The 16,758-nt window shown below is 45.2% G+C and overlaps 1 protein-coding gene across 1 annotated transcript; it reads right to left on the reverse strand.

Annotated features, from left to right (window-relative positions):
- Positions 1-13,326: 13,326 nt before the first annotated feature.
- Positions 13,327-16,064, reverse strand: LOC137838322 (uncharacterized). Its single transcript, XM_068647570.1, has 3 exons — positions 15,215-16,064; positions 13,882-14,196; positions 13,327-13,763 (listed from the first exon to the last, which is right to left on the reverse strand). Exons 1-3 carry the CDS (start codon positions 16,062-16,064, stop codon positions 13,327-13,329), a joined length of 1,602 nt encoding a protein of 533 aa, XP_068503671.1.
- Between the last annotated feature and the right edge of the window lie 694 nt (positions 16,065-16,758).

Genomic DNA, 16,758 nt, shown 5'->3' on the forward strand with positions numbered 1-16,758 from the left:
GACTATGGTCTCACCCTACCGACAAACGTGGCTTCCTGTGACAGGACGTGCACAGTGCACTGAAGTGACGCCTTCTTGTTCATGTTGTAATCAACACACGTGTCTTAATCACGTGGCTGGGACTTAACGTCGCTTGCACTTCTCAAGTTTTCATTAAGTCTTTCAAAAACCTGCGTTTCATGCACTGTTCCATCACTTGAAACTTCTCTTGCACTCTTCATCTTCTTCCTCGAGCTCTTTGGTTTCTTCTTTCGCAAAAACCAAAACTTTCGCTCATCAAACATCAAAGGTATGCTTTTTCTCCATTGATTGCTCTTTATTTCTAATTTCACGCATTGATAACTGCCTGGGACTATTTATATTTCCACGTTTCGAGTCTTCTTCTGCATCTTCTTCATTCTTCTGTTTTCTGGGTTTTTCGACGAGAGTAGGGTTTATTGGGTTTTTTTAGTTTCACACCATAGTTTCCCCTTGTTGAACCTTTGCTTTCTTCTTTTCCTTGTTTTTCTTAGCTTTCTTCATCATGGCACGAACAAAAGTCACTGCCAACCCTCATCCTCCTAGCGTCAACTATAAGCCCTTGTACCCCTGGGCTTCCGATGACCTCCTCGTTGAAACCTCCTCCTTCACCTCTCTCGCTGACTGGAGGGCACACCTGGACAGCGAACCTGATTTCAAGGGTAGAGCGTTCGGGAGAGAGTGTGATGCTTACATCTCGGTTCGTCCCTGTGTAGAGGGCAAACCCGTTTGCGTGGACAACCGCTCCAACAATGGTGAATCATTCTTTTTCTTCTATCAAACCGTCTTCAAGCGCATTAGGCAGCGCCTCCCTTTCAATAGCTTTGAAAGGGAACTATTAACTGAGATAAACGTCGCCCCTGCCCAACTACATCCCAATAGTTGGGCCTTCATCAGGGCCTTCTCCATTCTCTGTAACTACTTGGTCATGCCCCCTCCGTAGACGTTTTCCTTCATTTCTTTGAAGCCAAAAATCCTGGGAAAAACCTCTGGGTTAGCTTCAGCGGGGTGACAGGGAGAGTGATCCTTACCCTATTCCAGCAGTCATACAAAGGGTTTAAAGGAAAATTCTTCAGGGTGTGTTGCTCCGAGCACGACCGCACCGCCCTTGATGGATTCCCGTTATATTGGGTGGGGAAGCTAAAGCTCAAGAAGGCCAAGACCTTGGATGAGCTCTCTTCAGCTGATCGCGGGCTACGCCAAGTTTTGGCCAGCATGGGGGTGATCTTCAACACCACAGAGCTCATTAAGAACGAATACAGCCCAACTGGGCTTGCTGGTTATATTGGTATAGGAATCCTTTCTTAATCTTCCTTATGCATCACTCTGTTTATTGTTCTTTTGTATTTATTAGCTTACACTTGTACTGGTTTTCTGGTTCTCCCTGCTTTCTTAGTTCTTATCTCTTCTTTCTTTGGTGCAAGCATGATGCTAAACGCAGAGAAGCGGGCCAGTTGGTTGAGGTTCTATCTATCCATGATGACCCTCTGCGAACACCTGAAATAGAGAGACAAATGGGCGTCCTCGCGGCCGTTTGCACTCCGACGCTCAAGTCAGTTATGGTAGAAAACACCGTGACACTTCTCGTCGCAGAACACCAACAACTCAGTGCTCAAAGAAGTGCGTAACTGAATTCTCTCTTTCTTTGGTCTCTTGTGTGTAAAGTGTGAAAACGTACCTTAGTCTGTTTGTAGCAAAGCCTTATATACCTTTGTCTGTGTTTCTGCCACGTGTCTACCTCTGACTTAAGCTTATCTATGGGTGCAGCCTCACGACACTGTAGCCCAAACTTAGGGAAATCCCAATATGTAAGACCATTCTCCCAGAGTGCATCCCGCGCGAGGGTGACTACTTGGGTGTCAACTCATGCGCCCATCCTCTGAGTCATCCGCCTTAGGGGCTCTTTGCCTTCCTCACGTACCATGCATGCGAATCGCCTCCTGGGACGTGACCCTCTCATGGGTCGTCTCTGCCCCGGGGGCTTTCTAACGGTGGTGCGTACTTGCCGCGTCTCTACACTCTATGCACGGGTCCCTTGTGAGTGGGGCTTCTCCTTTCTGGTGCTGGAGGTGTGGCTTGAAAACCACCTTTCCTCACCTTCTATTACTGTTTGGGGACCGAGGCCCGAGGCCTCCACGTCCCTACCGTGCCGCCTCCTACTGTGTCGCCTCCTCCACGGTCGCTCCTACCCGTGGGTATCGTGGGGGGACACCCTTCTAGCACAGGCACATTCCTGGTACCAAACCCAGTCAACGCCAAAGGCCGGTCAACGCCCGAGGTCGGTCAACGCTCGAGGCCGGTCAACTCCCTTGCTTACTTCATAGCGCCCCTAATGGGTCCCACTATGTTGACTTTGGTCAACGCCCGAGGACGGGTCGGTACACAAGCCCCCCAGTCTTGAGTTGACAACTGCTCAGCGAAAAGACTAAGGCCCCGCCCTACCGTCCAACGTGACATTCTATGACAAGACACTATGTGCTATGAAGTGACACTTTCTACTCATGCGGTAATCCATAAACACGTGGCCAATCGCACGACCATGACTTAATGCCTCTTGCACTTCTTAAGTTTACGTTAAACCTTTTGAAAATGCGCGCTTTAGACACTGTTCCATCATTTACGCGAACGATTGCACTCTTCATCTTCTTTCCCAAGCTTTCTCTGATCCCTCTTTGCAAAACTGAGACTTTCGTTGCTCAAACATCAAAGGTATGATTTTTATGCATTGATGGCTCTTTACTCTTGATTTCATGCGTTGATATTACTGCCTTTGACTGTTTAGATTCTCGCATTTACGTTTTTCTTCGCGTTTCTTCGTTCACCTGTTTTATGAAATTTCTCGCGTGGGTAGGGTTTTTCTGCGTTTTCTCCCTAGTTTCACATCATAGCCTTGTTTGCTAAACCTTTGTTCTTCTTATTCCCAACTTCCTTTGTTGTACCATGGCGAGAAAAACCACCGCTAATCCTCCTTCTCCCAACGTCAACTACAAACCCCTCTATCCCTGGGCCTCCGACGAGCTCCTCGCGGAAACCTCCACCCTGACCTCCTTTCTGACTGGAGAGCCCATCTGGACAGCGAGCCTAGCTGTAAGGGTAGAGCATTCGGGAGAAGGCACGATGCCTACATCTTTGTTTGCCCCTACACAATGGGCGAACCTGTCTGTGTTGATAACCGTTCAAACGGTGGGGAACCGTTCTTCTTCTTTTATCAAATAGTGTTCAAACGCGTTGGACAACGCCTCCCTTTCACCAGTTTCGAGAGGGAACTTCTTACCGAGATTAACGTGGCCCCGGCCCAGCTGCACCCTAACAGTTGGACCTTCATCAGGGCCTTCAGCATCCTCTGCAATCATTTCGGCCACTCCCCCTCCATGGACGTCTTCTTGCATTTCTTCGAAGCTAAGAGCCCCGAGAAGAACCTCTGGGTCAGCTTCAGTGGGATAGCTGGAAGGATCATCTTGACCCTCTTTCAACAATCCTACAAAGGATTTAGGGGAAAGTTCTTCAGGGTATGCAGTTCTGAAGTCGACCCCACAGCCTTAGACGGCTTCCCCCTGTACTGGGTAGGAGAGCTGGAGCTGAAAAAGGCCAAGACCTTGAACGAGTTATCCTCAGCTGACCGCGAGGTGTGCCAGGTCCTGGCAAGCTTGGGGGTGGTCTTCAACACCGTTGAGCTGATCAAGCACGAATATGAGTCTGCTACACTCACCAGCTGCATTGGTATGGGAATAATCCCTTCCCTACCTTCTTCAAGCACTAACTCTGTTCATACTTCCTCTTGCTTGTTTTGTGATTCATTCTTATGCTGATTGTCTTGACTTTTATGGCATGCTTAACTCACAATACTTTCTCTTTGGTACAAACATGGTGTTGGATGCTGAGAAGCGGACAAGACTCCAGTCTTGTCCATTCGTGGCAATACCTCTGCTGGTGGAGCTGGTACCTCCACACACTCGGCCCCTGCCGCCCCCTACCACTTCTCCAATCTCTCTCCGCTCAAGCCACACCAACACCTGCCTCACCACTACCAAACCCACAACCTGCATCTCCACAAACCACACAGAACCCCCTTCCTTCTCACAACACCCCACTCCCTACTTCTCAAATCCCGATCGCGGCTATCCCCTTAGTCATGGTCAAGACTTCTCCTTTACTAGCCCCCCTAGAGAAAAACAAAGGGGTGGTAATAGTTCCTTCAGATGAAGAGGAAGACTCTGCAGAGGGCCCTGTCTTCAAGAGAAGAAGGACCACTATGGTGGCTGCATCCCACTCTTCTTCTGACAAAAATGTTGAATCTCTGAGGGACCACCCCCCAGCGCCTCCACGCCCCCAAACTACCTTGCTCTCGAGGAGGGAGCTGAAACTGCTCCAGAGCCCACCCTTGCTGATGTGAATGTAACTACAAGAACACATGATTCTTGACATTCTTAGGAACAACTTGAGCTGGATTTGAAAGGCACTTCTCTTTAGAATTGGATCAATGTTCTAATTCAAGAACTCACCAAAACTTAGCACCAACCAAGACTCATATGGAAGTCCATGTATTGTCAAATTGAATCAAAACACAAAGAAAGAAGAACAAGAATTAAAGCTGGACAGAATTTAAAAGCTAGCTACTGAACCAAATAGAATTAAAGGAAACAATGTTGGAAACACAAAATTAAACGGTAGAAAAGAAGTAAAACTCTAGGAATCAAACTACCGAATGGAAAAATGAAGAAAAAGGAAGAAGAACACTTATAGGAAGATGCTTGCTGGATTTTGAGAATTGGAAGAAGCCATTCACGCCACTTGGAACCTTGAACCAAGATAAGTGATGGAGTGCCACCACTTGAAGCTCACCATAGCTCACAAGATAAGGCAAAGAAGAGGAAGACTCAAAACTCACAAATTCTCTCCAAATTTGAGTATAGTCTCTCTACTATATAATTCCAATCTGAATTGTGAAGGACCTAAGCCCTCCTTTTATAGGAGTAAGGGCTGGTCATTTACATAGCTTATTCCCTAAGCTACCCAAAAAAACTCCTAAGATCACACCCCCTTACTAAGCTCACTCCCCAAGCTTCTAGAATTTGCTAAACTAAAGCCTAAAGATGCTTTTACAAAAAAAGGTGTCTCATGTTTCCCTCTAAGCACCTTTCTAAACATTATTCTATATTATTTACAATTTAAAAGAAACTATAAAGAGAGATATTTAATATGAAGCCTATTATTTGAGAGTTTGTAGACTTCTTTATCTTTAGGCTTGATCTTCTCTTTGACTTCATTTAATTTGTGAGAAGACTAGAAGGAAGAACTTCAAATGTGTAGGTGAAAATCCTCTTCCTTCATTAATAAAATCCTCTCCTAGTGGATATCCATCATACTCCCCGAGTTGGAGAGAATTCGTCCACGAATTCAGTACTCCTGCATAAAACAAAGTCAGTTTGCTTTTATATAAGAGAAGACAAGAAGAAATGGGCAAACATGACTTATCACTTTGAAATGTTGGGAGTTCAGAAAAAGATGGTCTATACACAGACCATGTTGGAAAAGATTGTTTAGGAATGATATTATTTGGTAAAATAGGAGATATGAAAAAATCATCCTTAACATTCTTTATCCAATATGGTGTGGAAGTAGGAACCTTAGGTAATGAAAATGACAAAGAAGAAGAAGACCTTGTAGGTGTAGCACGAGTCAACAAAAGTGATTTAGTTGAGAAGGTATTAAGACTCGGTTTATCATGTACTTCAATTTCCTTTTCATTTTCTTTTTGAGTTTCTTTGGGATTGGTCCTATATGCTAGACGATGTGGTAAAGAAACCCTGGGCATTAAGTCTATTTGGTGTTCAATCCCTCTTAGAGGTGGTAAGCCTTTAGGAGGATCTTGAATCACATCTTCATAGTCCTTTACCAAATTGTCCAAACATGTGGGACTATCCTTAGCCGACTCACAGTCAATAGTCCTAGGAATAGCTAAAAAAATAGGCTTTTGAGTAACTATTACCCTTTTAACTTGTTGTGTGGACATGAGAAGGCTTCTCTTGGAACTTTTTATATCATTTTCTTTCTCTCTTTTTTCTCTCATTTTAACTTGGTCCTCATTTACTTCCTTTGGAGAGAGAGACTTAAGAGTGACTTTGTGCCCATGGAAGTGAAAAGAAATTTTGTTGGTAAAGCCATCATGAAAAACTTTTCTATCAAATTGCCATGGCCTACCTAAAAGTATATGAGTAGCTTCCATTGGAACAACATCACACAAGACCTCATCTTTATATTTGCCAATGGAAAATGTAATGAGGACTTGTTTGTTCACTACTATCTCACCCACCTCACTCAACCATTGTAACTTGTAGGGCTTGGCATGAGAGATGGTAGGCAATCCAAGTTTGTCTACCACTCTTGTGCTTGCCACATTCGCACAACTCCCCCCATCCACAATCAAAGAGCATACTCTATCACTAATAAGACACCTTGAATGAAATATATTTTCTCTTTGAGTTTCATCAAAAGGTTTTAACACTTGTCCAAGCATGCGTCTTATTAATAATAGGTCACCCTCATGTGGGCTTTCACTTTCACTCTCACTTGGGGATCTAGAAGGTGAGGAATGTCTAGAAGATTCGGACCCATGCTCACTACTATCTACCCCATCATGCATATACATAGCTCGTTTAGAAGGGCAATTAGAAGCAATATGTCCATAGCTTAAACATTTAAAACACTTCTTACTAGACGTTTTAGGTGGTGATTTAGGCCTAGAATTGGAAGTGGAAGGCTTAGACTCTCTAGGTTTGAAAGTAGAGTCCTTAGAAGGGATATTTGAAAAAGAGTTATTTTTATTTTTCCAAGAAGAGTGGTAGTAGTTATCCTTAGAAGAATTTTTGAAAGCATTTTTCCTTGCAAGTTGATTTTCAATTTTGCTAGCAAGGTGCACCACATTTTCCAAAGAAGAATATTCTTGTAACTCTACCACGTCTTGAATGTCCCTTCGAAGGCCACTCACAAACCTAGCTATCTTAGCTTCATCACTCTCATCCATATTAACCCGAATTAAAAGCGTGTCTAGTTGTTTAAAGTAATCATCCACACTTAGCGCGCCTTGATGAAACCGTTGGAGTTTCAACATAAGGTCTTTCCTAAAGTGTGGGGGTACGAATCTAGCGCGTAAACATGCTTTCAAATCGTTCCAAGAGACCACGGGCGGCCTCTTGTGTAGGTCAATGTCCATGAGGTATTGATGCCACCATTGCATGGCATAGTCCAAAAATTCTAAAGAAGCTAACTTAACCCTATGCTCATCCCTAACCCCATTTACATCAAAAATTTGGTCCACCTTAGCCTCCCATCCTAAGTATACATTGGGATCACTTTCACCACTAAAACTAGGAAGTTTTACATTAGGAGAACAAGGGCCAGCCACATGTTGGCGCCTCTCTTCATGGTGATGATGTCTTGGCCTTGGATTATCTTCATAATAGCCATGGGAGTGTCTTGAAGAATGCCGACTAGGAGGAGGAGTTCTTCTCTCACGGTTGTGATGCATTTCTTCTCGGTTTAACTCCAAACTTTGGAGCCGTGCTTCCATCTTCCTAATCACCTCAAGATAGTGAGCATTGGATTGCTTGGCATTCTTTAAGTCTTCATAAAGGGCTGCCTTTTGTGGTGAACACGGTTTGGAGGACTCTCCACTAGAGAAATGAGCCATGAGCAGAAAATACACAAAAACAGAAAACAAAATAGTGAAAGAAACTTGTTAAACAATTAAAAACAGTGAGATATAGGTTGCTGGAAAATGCCCAAGAAAGCACTCAAACCACTCTAAGAAAATATTATGTCCTCAAGCAAGCCTTGCTTGTGAAATGGAGTAGCTTCAAGTGAAATATGTCACAGCAAACCAACTTACTTAAGAACAAGTCTCCACACAACTTTTAAGAAGAACAAAAAGACAAGCAAGAAAAAAGTGTAAACAATAAAAGCTAAACCAAAAAACAGAGAGTAATGTATGACAAACTAGAAAGAATATGAATGAAAGACAATTAAGAAAATAAGGAACTCAATGAATAAAGAAGGCACACAAAAAGAGTCCTAAAGAAAAGTGCTAGAGTAGATTAAAGAAAACAGAAAACAGCTACTGCAATTTTTTTTTTTTAAAACAAACTGTGCTATGTTTACAGATTTAAATGTACCGATTGAAAGCGAACTGGAATGTGAAAAATTAACCACAGAGACTTCAATGTCTTAACCCAAAAATGGCACTAGAATGAGGTCAAAACAGTAAGCCAATTGAGAGAAATAAATTTTTCAAAATTGCTGCCCAATTACCGTATTCTTTTCGGCAGTATGGTACACTTTTCGTATTTTATTTATCATTTTTTGTGTACTTGGAATTTTTGAATGATTCTTTTTTCTATGCTTTTGTAACACTTTGAAGTATGTAAATCCAAATTTTCACAAATTTCCTATGAGCCAATTAATTGCAGTAAATTGAAAACAGTAGCACGTTTGTAAGAAAACAGAGGAGCCTATTTAGGAATGAAAAACAGTATGATGAACTAGCAAAGACATAATGGAAATTGTGTAAAGGAACTTGTATAGAATGAAAATACAAGCATGAACTCAAATCTAAAAATGAAAATGCACAAAGGATCAAGCAATAAACTCAAAAAACAGAAAGTAAACCAAAGCAAGAAACAATTAAAGCAATAAAAGTACTACTAGAAGTAATGACAATTATGGAATAACATGACTAAGACAAAACTTGACATGATTACAAAATTAAAAGACATATAACAAGATATAACCACAAGTGAAAGGAAGCTTAAGGTCAGCTCTAGGAAGGAGAATGTCATTCCAAAAGAGCAGCCATACTCATATGAACAATGAGTGCTAGAATCCTTTTCACAAACACATGGTGTAACAAAAGAAAACAGCAAGAAAACTCAAAATAAATCCTAATACAGAATGGTAAACAACTTGAATTAAAGAGCTCTTGAAATGTAAAGTGCAATACAAATCAAAATTTAAGCAACAACAAGCCTAGACTCTAGATACCACATGATGTGAATGTAACTACAAGAACACATGATTCTTGACATTCTTAGGAACAACTTGAGCTGGATTTGAAAGGCACTTCACATTAGAATTGGATCAATGTTCTAATTCAAGAACTCACCAAAACTTAGCACCAACCAAGACTCATATGGAAGTCCATGTATTGTCAAATTGAATCAAAACACAAGGAAAGAAGAACAAGAATTAAAGCTGGACAGAATTTAAAAGCTAGCTACTGAACCAAATAGAATTAAAGGAAACAATGCTGGAAACACAAAATTAAACGGTAGAAAAGAAGTAAAACTCTAGGAATCAAACTACCGAATGGAAAAATGAAGAAAAAGGAAGAAGAACACTTATAGGAAGATGCTTGCTGGATTTTGAGAATTGGAAGAAGCCATTCACGCCACTTGGAACCTTGAACCAAGATAAGTGATGGAGTGCCACCACTTGAAGCTCACCATAGCTCACAAGATAAGGCAAAGAAGAGGAAGACTCAAAACTCACAAATTCTCTCCAAATTTGAGTATAGTCTCTCTACTATATAATTCCAATCTGAATTGTGAAGGACCTAAGCCCTCCTTTTATAGGAGTAAGGGCTGGTCATTTACATAGCTTATTCCCTAAGCTACCCAAAAAAACTCCTAAGATCACACCCCCCTTACTAAGCTCACTCCCCAAGCTTCTAGAATTTGCTAAACTAAAGCCTAAAGATGCTTTTACAAAAAAAGGTGTCTCATGTTTCCCTCTAAGCACCTTTCTAAACATTATTCTATATTATTTACAATTTAAAAGAAACTATAAAGAGAGATATTTAATATGAAGCCTATTATTTGAGAGTTTGTAGACTTCTTTATCTTTAGGCTTGATCTTCTCTTTGACTTCATTTAATTTGTGAGAAGACTAGAAGGAAGAACATCAAATGTGTAGGTGAAAATCCTCTTCCTTTATTAATAAAATCCTCTCCTAGTGGATATCCATCACCTGCTCTTGCTCCCGAGCTTCCCCGGGCTGTTCAACACATTAGGAGGGGTTACCAACAAGAGACCCCGGGGAGCTCGTGGATGAGGCTCTGTTGGAGGGTATAACCCTTAGCCTCGGGGGGTTCTTTGCTCGCGCCAACTCATTCCTGCATCAAATCTGAGGCAAAGGCCAAGGAGTACCAAGCTCTTGCTGATGAGTTGGTAGTGGTGAAGGGGCAACTGGCTAACCAAACTCACCGCTTCTTCATCCAAGAGGCTGCTCTAAAGGAGGCATTGGGTGTGGTGTGAAGAGCTAAGGAGGCCACCAACAAGAGGCTCCATGAAGTGGGTCAGAAGTACGCAACACTTCTGAACAAAGTGGTGCCCCTTCATGCGGAGATAGTTGAACTGAAAGATGCTATCGCAGCTACTCAAGTTAAGATGACCAACCTCAAGGAACGCTTTGTTACCCAGGAAATGCGCTTGGGTCAAGTTGAGGCTGATCTTGTTGTGAAGAACGAAGCCTTTGAGAAAATCAAGGTTGAACTTACTGAACAGATCAAGCTCCTCAAGGAGAGCCAAGAGGAACTTGCAGGAAAGGCTGAGGCGCTGGCAAATATAGAGAAGGAGATGGTTGCCCAGACTGAACACTCCAAGAAGGTCGAACAAGAGCTCCTTGACGACGTCGCGGATGCCTATGCTGCAGGGTTCGAGGATGCTTTGTCTCAGGTTGTTTGTGAACACCCTGAGATGGACACCTCGAACTATGCCACTGCCAACCACGTCGTTGAAGAACGAATCGTGCCAAGGGTCCTCCCCCAGAACATTTAGCTTCTTCTTCTTTCTGCAAGTTGTAACTCTGATATTTGTTTATACACTCTGGCAGCAAGTCTGCATTTTTTTATCTCAACTGTTATTTCTGCTTTTGTGCTTTACTTATTGTTTTTGATAACAATGCCTCTGTTATCAACTTTGCGCGCTATTCTGTGTAATTCTTCTTTCTCGAATGATAGATAGCACGTGTTTTCACTTTCTAATATTTACCATTAAAACAAAACGTGCATAGACCTTCGATCGTCCTCGACCCCTTCTCTCTTCCCGAATCGTGGGAACTTCTTCACTTGGTATTTACTTGTTCTCCATGGTCTTGAGGCGCCTAGCCTCAAGAGCGTTACTGGCCTCAACATCGCTCAAAGGCGAAAGAGGACTTATCTTGGCCGAAAACTACTATTCATGCTTGGTGCCCACGCTCGAGGAGGCGCCCCTCGCCGCTCTCTCCTGAGGTGTCTAAACACCAGGTCAACATGTGTGCTTGGTGCCCACGCCCAAAGAGAGGCTTGCTGCACAACAATGTTGTTTTGTCCTTGGTGTGTCTAAATGCCAAAGCAACCAGTTCACCATCGATCAGTCCTTATAACTTGCGCTTGGATGCCCACGCCTGAGGAGAGGCTTGCTACAAAGTAGTGTTGTTTCGTCCTCAGTGAGTCTAAACATCAAGGCAATCAGTGCACTTGGTGCCCACACTCGGAGGAGGCGCCCCCCGCTGCTCTCTCCTACGAGGTGTCTAAACACCAAGATGACCAGGCGCTTGGTGCTCACGCCTAAGGAGAAGGTGTCCCGAGGGATAGCGCTACTCCTATTTGCGGTGTACCCGCACCAAGACGCCCGACTCTCTACTGATTTTGAACTTTCTTCTGCCCTTGATGCCCACGCTTGAGGGAGGCGCCCTCGCAGCTCCCCTCGAGGTGTCTAAACATCAAGGTCGTGGGTTCGTTTTTTACTAAACCACGTTATCACTACTTAGTGTCTGCTTACATCGTAATGAAAAACTTCAGACTATGTATGCTCAAACTGGTTTTTAATTGGGTGACCTCATTAAAAAACCCACCATAGGGAAAAAAAGTGTCACTTTGAACTGTATACAACATAAAGTTTTTAACTAAAATAGAACTTCAGGTTTGCTGCGTTCCAAGTGCGCAGGATGGCGTCTCCCTCCAGAGTCTCAAGCTTGTATGATCCGTTCCCCCGAGCCTCAGTTACCCTGAAGGGACAGGTCCACTTGGGGGATAGCTTGTTCTCCAACTCATACGGATGAGCCTTCCGCATGACCAAGTCAGCCACCTGGAACTGTCGGGGCTTCACCTTGGAGCTGTACTGGTGCTCCACTCTTCTTTTTATCGCCTCAACTTTTATCCTCGCCTCTTCTCTGGTTTTGTCCAACAAATCCAGATTCACCCTCCTCTCTTAGTTGGACTCTTTGGCCACAAAACTTTGGGAACGTGGCGAGCTCTCATGGATCTCCACCGGGATCATCACATCCAATCCGTATACCAAGCTAAACGGCGTCTCCATGGTGGAAGATTGGGGCGTGGTGTGGTAAGCCCACACTATCCTGGGCACCTCTTCCGCACAAGTCCCCTTGGCTTTCTCGAGCCTTCTCTTCAACCCTCTTAGCAAGACTTTGTTAGCGGACTCCACCTGTTCGTTTGTCTGCGGGTGCACGACAGATGCGAACACCTGCTTTATGCCAACCTCTGCACACAGCTTGCCCAGCTGCAGGCTGTCGAACTGTGTCCCTCGCAGACGAGGCGCCTTGGTACGCCAAAACGACATACTATATTCTTCCATACGAAATACTGAACTCTGTGAGCCGTGATCTGTGCCACTGGCTCGGCTTCAATCCACTTTGTGAAGTATTCGATGGCTACTATCAAATACTTTATCTGCCTTATCACCAATGGGAAGGGTCCCAGGATGTCGATTCCCCAGGTATGGAAAGGCCACGGACTGTAGATGGACCTCAACTCTTCTAGCGGTGCCTTATGCCAGTCGGCATGCTGTTGGCAGTGGTTACAACGCTGGGCGTGCCTTACACAATCTTCTCTTACCGTCGGCCAGTAGAACCCTTCATGCACGACCTTCGATGATAAAGATCTTCCCCCAACATGGCTCCCACAGATCCCCTCGTGGAGCTCAGTCATTATTCTCATACATTCGTCTCCGATTACGCATGTCAAGATCGGGTATGTGAACCCGTGTCTGAACAATGCTCCATCCACGAGGGTGTACCTCGCAGAGTTTCTTTTTATCTTCTTGCTCTCCTCGGGCTCTGCTAGGAGTATCCCATCAGCGAGGTAGCGCCTATAGGGCGTCATCCACGTGTCGCCTTCTTCCAGGACGCACACCTGCATGGGGTCCTTCCCTCCTGGCGAGATCGGGTAAACGCTTACGCTGGGGGTTCTCGCTGTGTCTTGAGTCAACGACCGATGACTCCTCACCCTTCCTTTAGACGCGCTGATCTGGAGAACGTTCACCCTGTTATCTGCCACAAACGTTCATGGCATTTTGAGGATCTCTTGTATGACCGTCCTCTGCCTTCCTCCTTGCCCGAGCTGGCCAACTTGGCGAGAAGGTCAGCACTGGCATTTTGCTCCCTTGGGACGTGCACCAACTCAAATGCCACGAACGCCCCCTTCAGCACTTGAACATAACTTAAGTACGCAGCCATCTGTGGATCTTTGGCTTGGTACTCCACGGTTACCAACCCCATGACCAACTGCGAGTCACTCTTCGCCAACAGACTCCGCGCGTCCATCTCTTTGGCCAAGAGCATTCCAGCTATCACGGCCTCATACTCTGCCTGGTTATTACTTGCCTTGAAGGCGAACCTCAGGGCTTGTTCGATCAACAACCCGTTTGGCCCCTCCAGGACTACGCCAACTCCACTTCCCTGCTGATTCGAGGATCCTTCAACCGAGAGCACCCACTGGGAGCCAATTTCCCTCTCCTGATGCGCGCTTCCTGGCGAGAGCTCCGCCACGAAGTCCGGGTTGACTTGTCCCTTTATGACCCCCTAGACTCGTACCAGATGTCAAACTCAGACAACTTCCATCGCCCAACGAACCATCCTTCTTGCCACGTCTGGCTTTTGCAACACTTTCTGAATAGGAAGGTCCGTCATTACCACCACCGTGAAGCTTTGGAAGTAATGACAGAGCCTCCTGGTCGAGAACACCACGACCAGAGCTGCCTTCTCCAAAGTCTGATACCTCGCTTCTGGCCCTTGCAGGACCTTTCTTACAAAGTATATCGGCTTCTACGTCTGGTCCTGCTTCTGAACTAGCACCGAACTGATCGCCCACTCGGTTACCGCGAAATACAATTGGAGGGGCACGCCTTTCTGGGGTTTACACAGCACGGGATGATGAGAATCAAATAAAGGAGGCTTTTATTAATGGAGGAAAAGGACATCCACCCTCACATTTGAAGTTCTTCCTTCTAGTCTTCTCAAAATTAAAAGAAGACATAAAATAAAGATGAGGCCCAAGCCCAAAGCCCAAGCCCAAGCCCAAGAAGGCCAAAGCCCAAAGAGCCCAAGTCCATCCCATGAGGGGCAAGGCCAAGCTTTGAAATACTCTTGTATAGTTTTAGGAGGTGTGGTTATTAAATAAAGGTGTGTGAAAATGTAAAATAAAGTCACATTGTCCATGTGACTTAGGAGAGTGGTGTAGGTGTAGTTTTTGGGAGGTGTCATAGTAGAAAAAGGTCACACCTCCCATGTGACTTGTTTTTGGTGGGAATTTCAAATGAGTTTATTTGAAATTTCCCACTTATTTTTCAGCACCTTAGGCTATAAATAGAGGTGCTTCCTTTGTAAAATTCAGATTTGAATTTATCTAAAGAAACTATACTCAAAATTGGAGTGAGCATTTGGAGAGCTTTTGAGCTTCTACTCTAGTCTTATCTTGAAGGACCATGGTTTCCTCAAGTGGCGGCTTCCACACTCATCTAGGAGCATCCATACTTCTAGTGGCGTGATCATCCAACCTATCTTCCATCTTCATGAGCATTCTCTTCTCCTTCCTTTCTTCTCTTTCAATTACTCTTGTTGTCTTGTGTTCTTGAGCAAGTTTTGGTTCGGCTATTCCATTTTTCCAGCACATGTATTCCATTGTTCTTGAGGAATGTTGCCTCGCACTCCTCGGTCCATACGAACCGGCTGTTTCTCTTTAAGCACTGGAAATAAGGGTGACCCTTGTCTCCTCCAGCGGATACGAATCTGGACAGGGTCGCCATCCGCCCTGTCAACTATTGCACCTCTTTCACCAAGGCAGGGCTCCTCATCGCAAGGATCGCCACACACTTGTTAGGGTTCGCCTCTATTCCCCGCTCGGTGAGCAGAAAACCCAAGAACTTACCCACCTCAACCCCAAACACACATTTTTCAGGGTTTAACTTCAGGCGGTATTTGGCTATAGTGGCAAACAGCTCCTCCAAATCAGCTATGTGTCGTCCCCTCTCCTGGGAGGTCACCACCATATCGTCCACGTAGGCCTGCACGTTCCTACCCAACATGGGTGCAAGGACCTTATCCATCAACCTTTGATAGGTGGCGCCTGCGTTCTTCAACCCAAACAACATCACCTTGTAGCAGTAACAACACGTCTCGGTCATGAACGCCGTTTTACACTCGTCGCGAGGGTGCATCTTAATCTGGTTGTACCCAGAGAACGCGTCCAGGAAGCTAAACATTTTGCAGCCCGAGGCGCTGTCCACCAACGCGTCGATGCTTGGCAACGGGTACGAGTCCTTTAGGCACGCCTTGTTTATTTCAGTGAAGTCCACACACATCCTCCACTTCCCATTCGCCTTTTTTACTAAAACCACGTTGGCCAGCCACTCAGGGTATTGGATCTCTCTGATGTGGCCAGCGCTCAACAGCTTTTTTGTCTCCTCCTGCACGACCAGGTGCCTCTCCTCATTGAACTTTCTTCTTCTTTGGCGCACGGGTCGGACCTTGGGCTCCATGGTGAGATGATGGCACAGAAAGTCCGGGTCGATGCCTGGCATATCCGAGGCGGTCCACGCGAAGGTGTCCAGGTGACGTGAGATCACTTCCGCCACCTGGTCCTGCTCCTCTCGATCCAACGATTGGCTCAGCTTAAACGTCTTACCACCAATTTGCCTCTCCACCACATTCTCGACCGGCTCGGGTCGCCTCTCCCGAGCATTCTCTGCACGAGACACACCTGTGTGGTCCTCCTCCATGGGTATTGCCTCTACAGGCGCCTCCTCCATGGATCACCTTCGTGCGTAGCTACGAACTACGCTTCTGGGACTCCTTCGTTCTCGTTCCAGCTTCACCTTCTACCCTCTGTGAACACCTGAAACAGAGAGACAAATGGGAGCCCTCGCGGCCGTTTGCACTCTGACGCTCAAGTCAGTTATGGCAGAAAACACCGTGACACTTCTCGTCGCACAACACCAACAACTCAGTGTTCAAAGAAGTGCGTAACTGAATTCTCTCTTTCTCTGGTCTTTTTTGTGTAAAGCGTGAAAACGTACTTAGTCTGTTTGTAGCAAAACTATATATACCTTTGCTCGTGTTTCTGCCACGTGTCTACCTCTTACTTAAGCCTATCTGTGGGTGCAGCCTCACAACACTATAGCCCAAACTTAGGGAAATCCTAGTGTGTAAGACTATTCTCCCGGAGTGCATCTTGCGCGGGGTGACTACTTGGGTGCCAACTCATGCGCCCATCCTTTGAGTCATCCGCCCTAGGTGCTCTTTGCCTTCCTCATGTACCATGCATGCGGATCGCCTCCTGGGACGTGACCCTCTCATGGGTCGTGTCTGTCTCGGGGCCTTTCCAACGGTGGTGTGTACTTGCCGCGTCTCTACACTCTATGCACGGGTCCCTTGTGAGTGGGGCTTCTCCTTTTTGGTGCTGGAGGTGTGGCT

The sequence above is a fragment of the Phaseolus vulgaris genome, chromosome 4 (genome assembly GCF_000499845.2).
Source record: "Phaseolus vulgaris cultivar G19833 chromosome 4, P. vulgaris v2.0, whole genome shotgun sequence".
Classification (NCBI taxonomy): Eukaryota; Viridiplantae; Streptophyta; class Magnoliopsida; order Fabales; family Fabaceae; genus Phaseolus; species Phaseolus vulgaris.

Excerpts from the sequence above, each read along its gene's own strand:
- LOC137838322 (XM_068647570.1), bottom strand. The coding sequence starts at position 16,064 with ATGGAGGAGGACCACACAGGTGTGTCTCGTGCAGAGAATGCTCGGGAG. Across the intron at positions 14,197-15,214 it reads TGTGTTTGGGGTTGAGGTGG|AAAGGCGTGCCCCTCCAATT; the intron begins GTAAGTTCTTGG and ends TGTAAACCCCAG. Across the intron at positions 13,764-13,881 it reads TTGTCTGAGTTTGACATCTG|GATCCTCGAATCAGCAGGGA; the intron begins GTACGAGTCTAG and ends TCTCGGTTGAAG.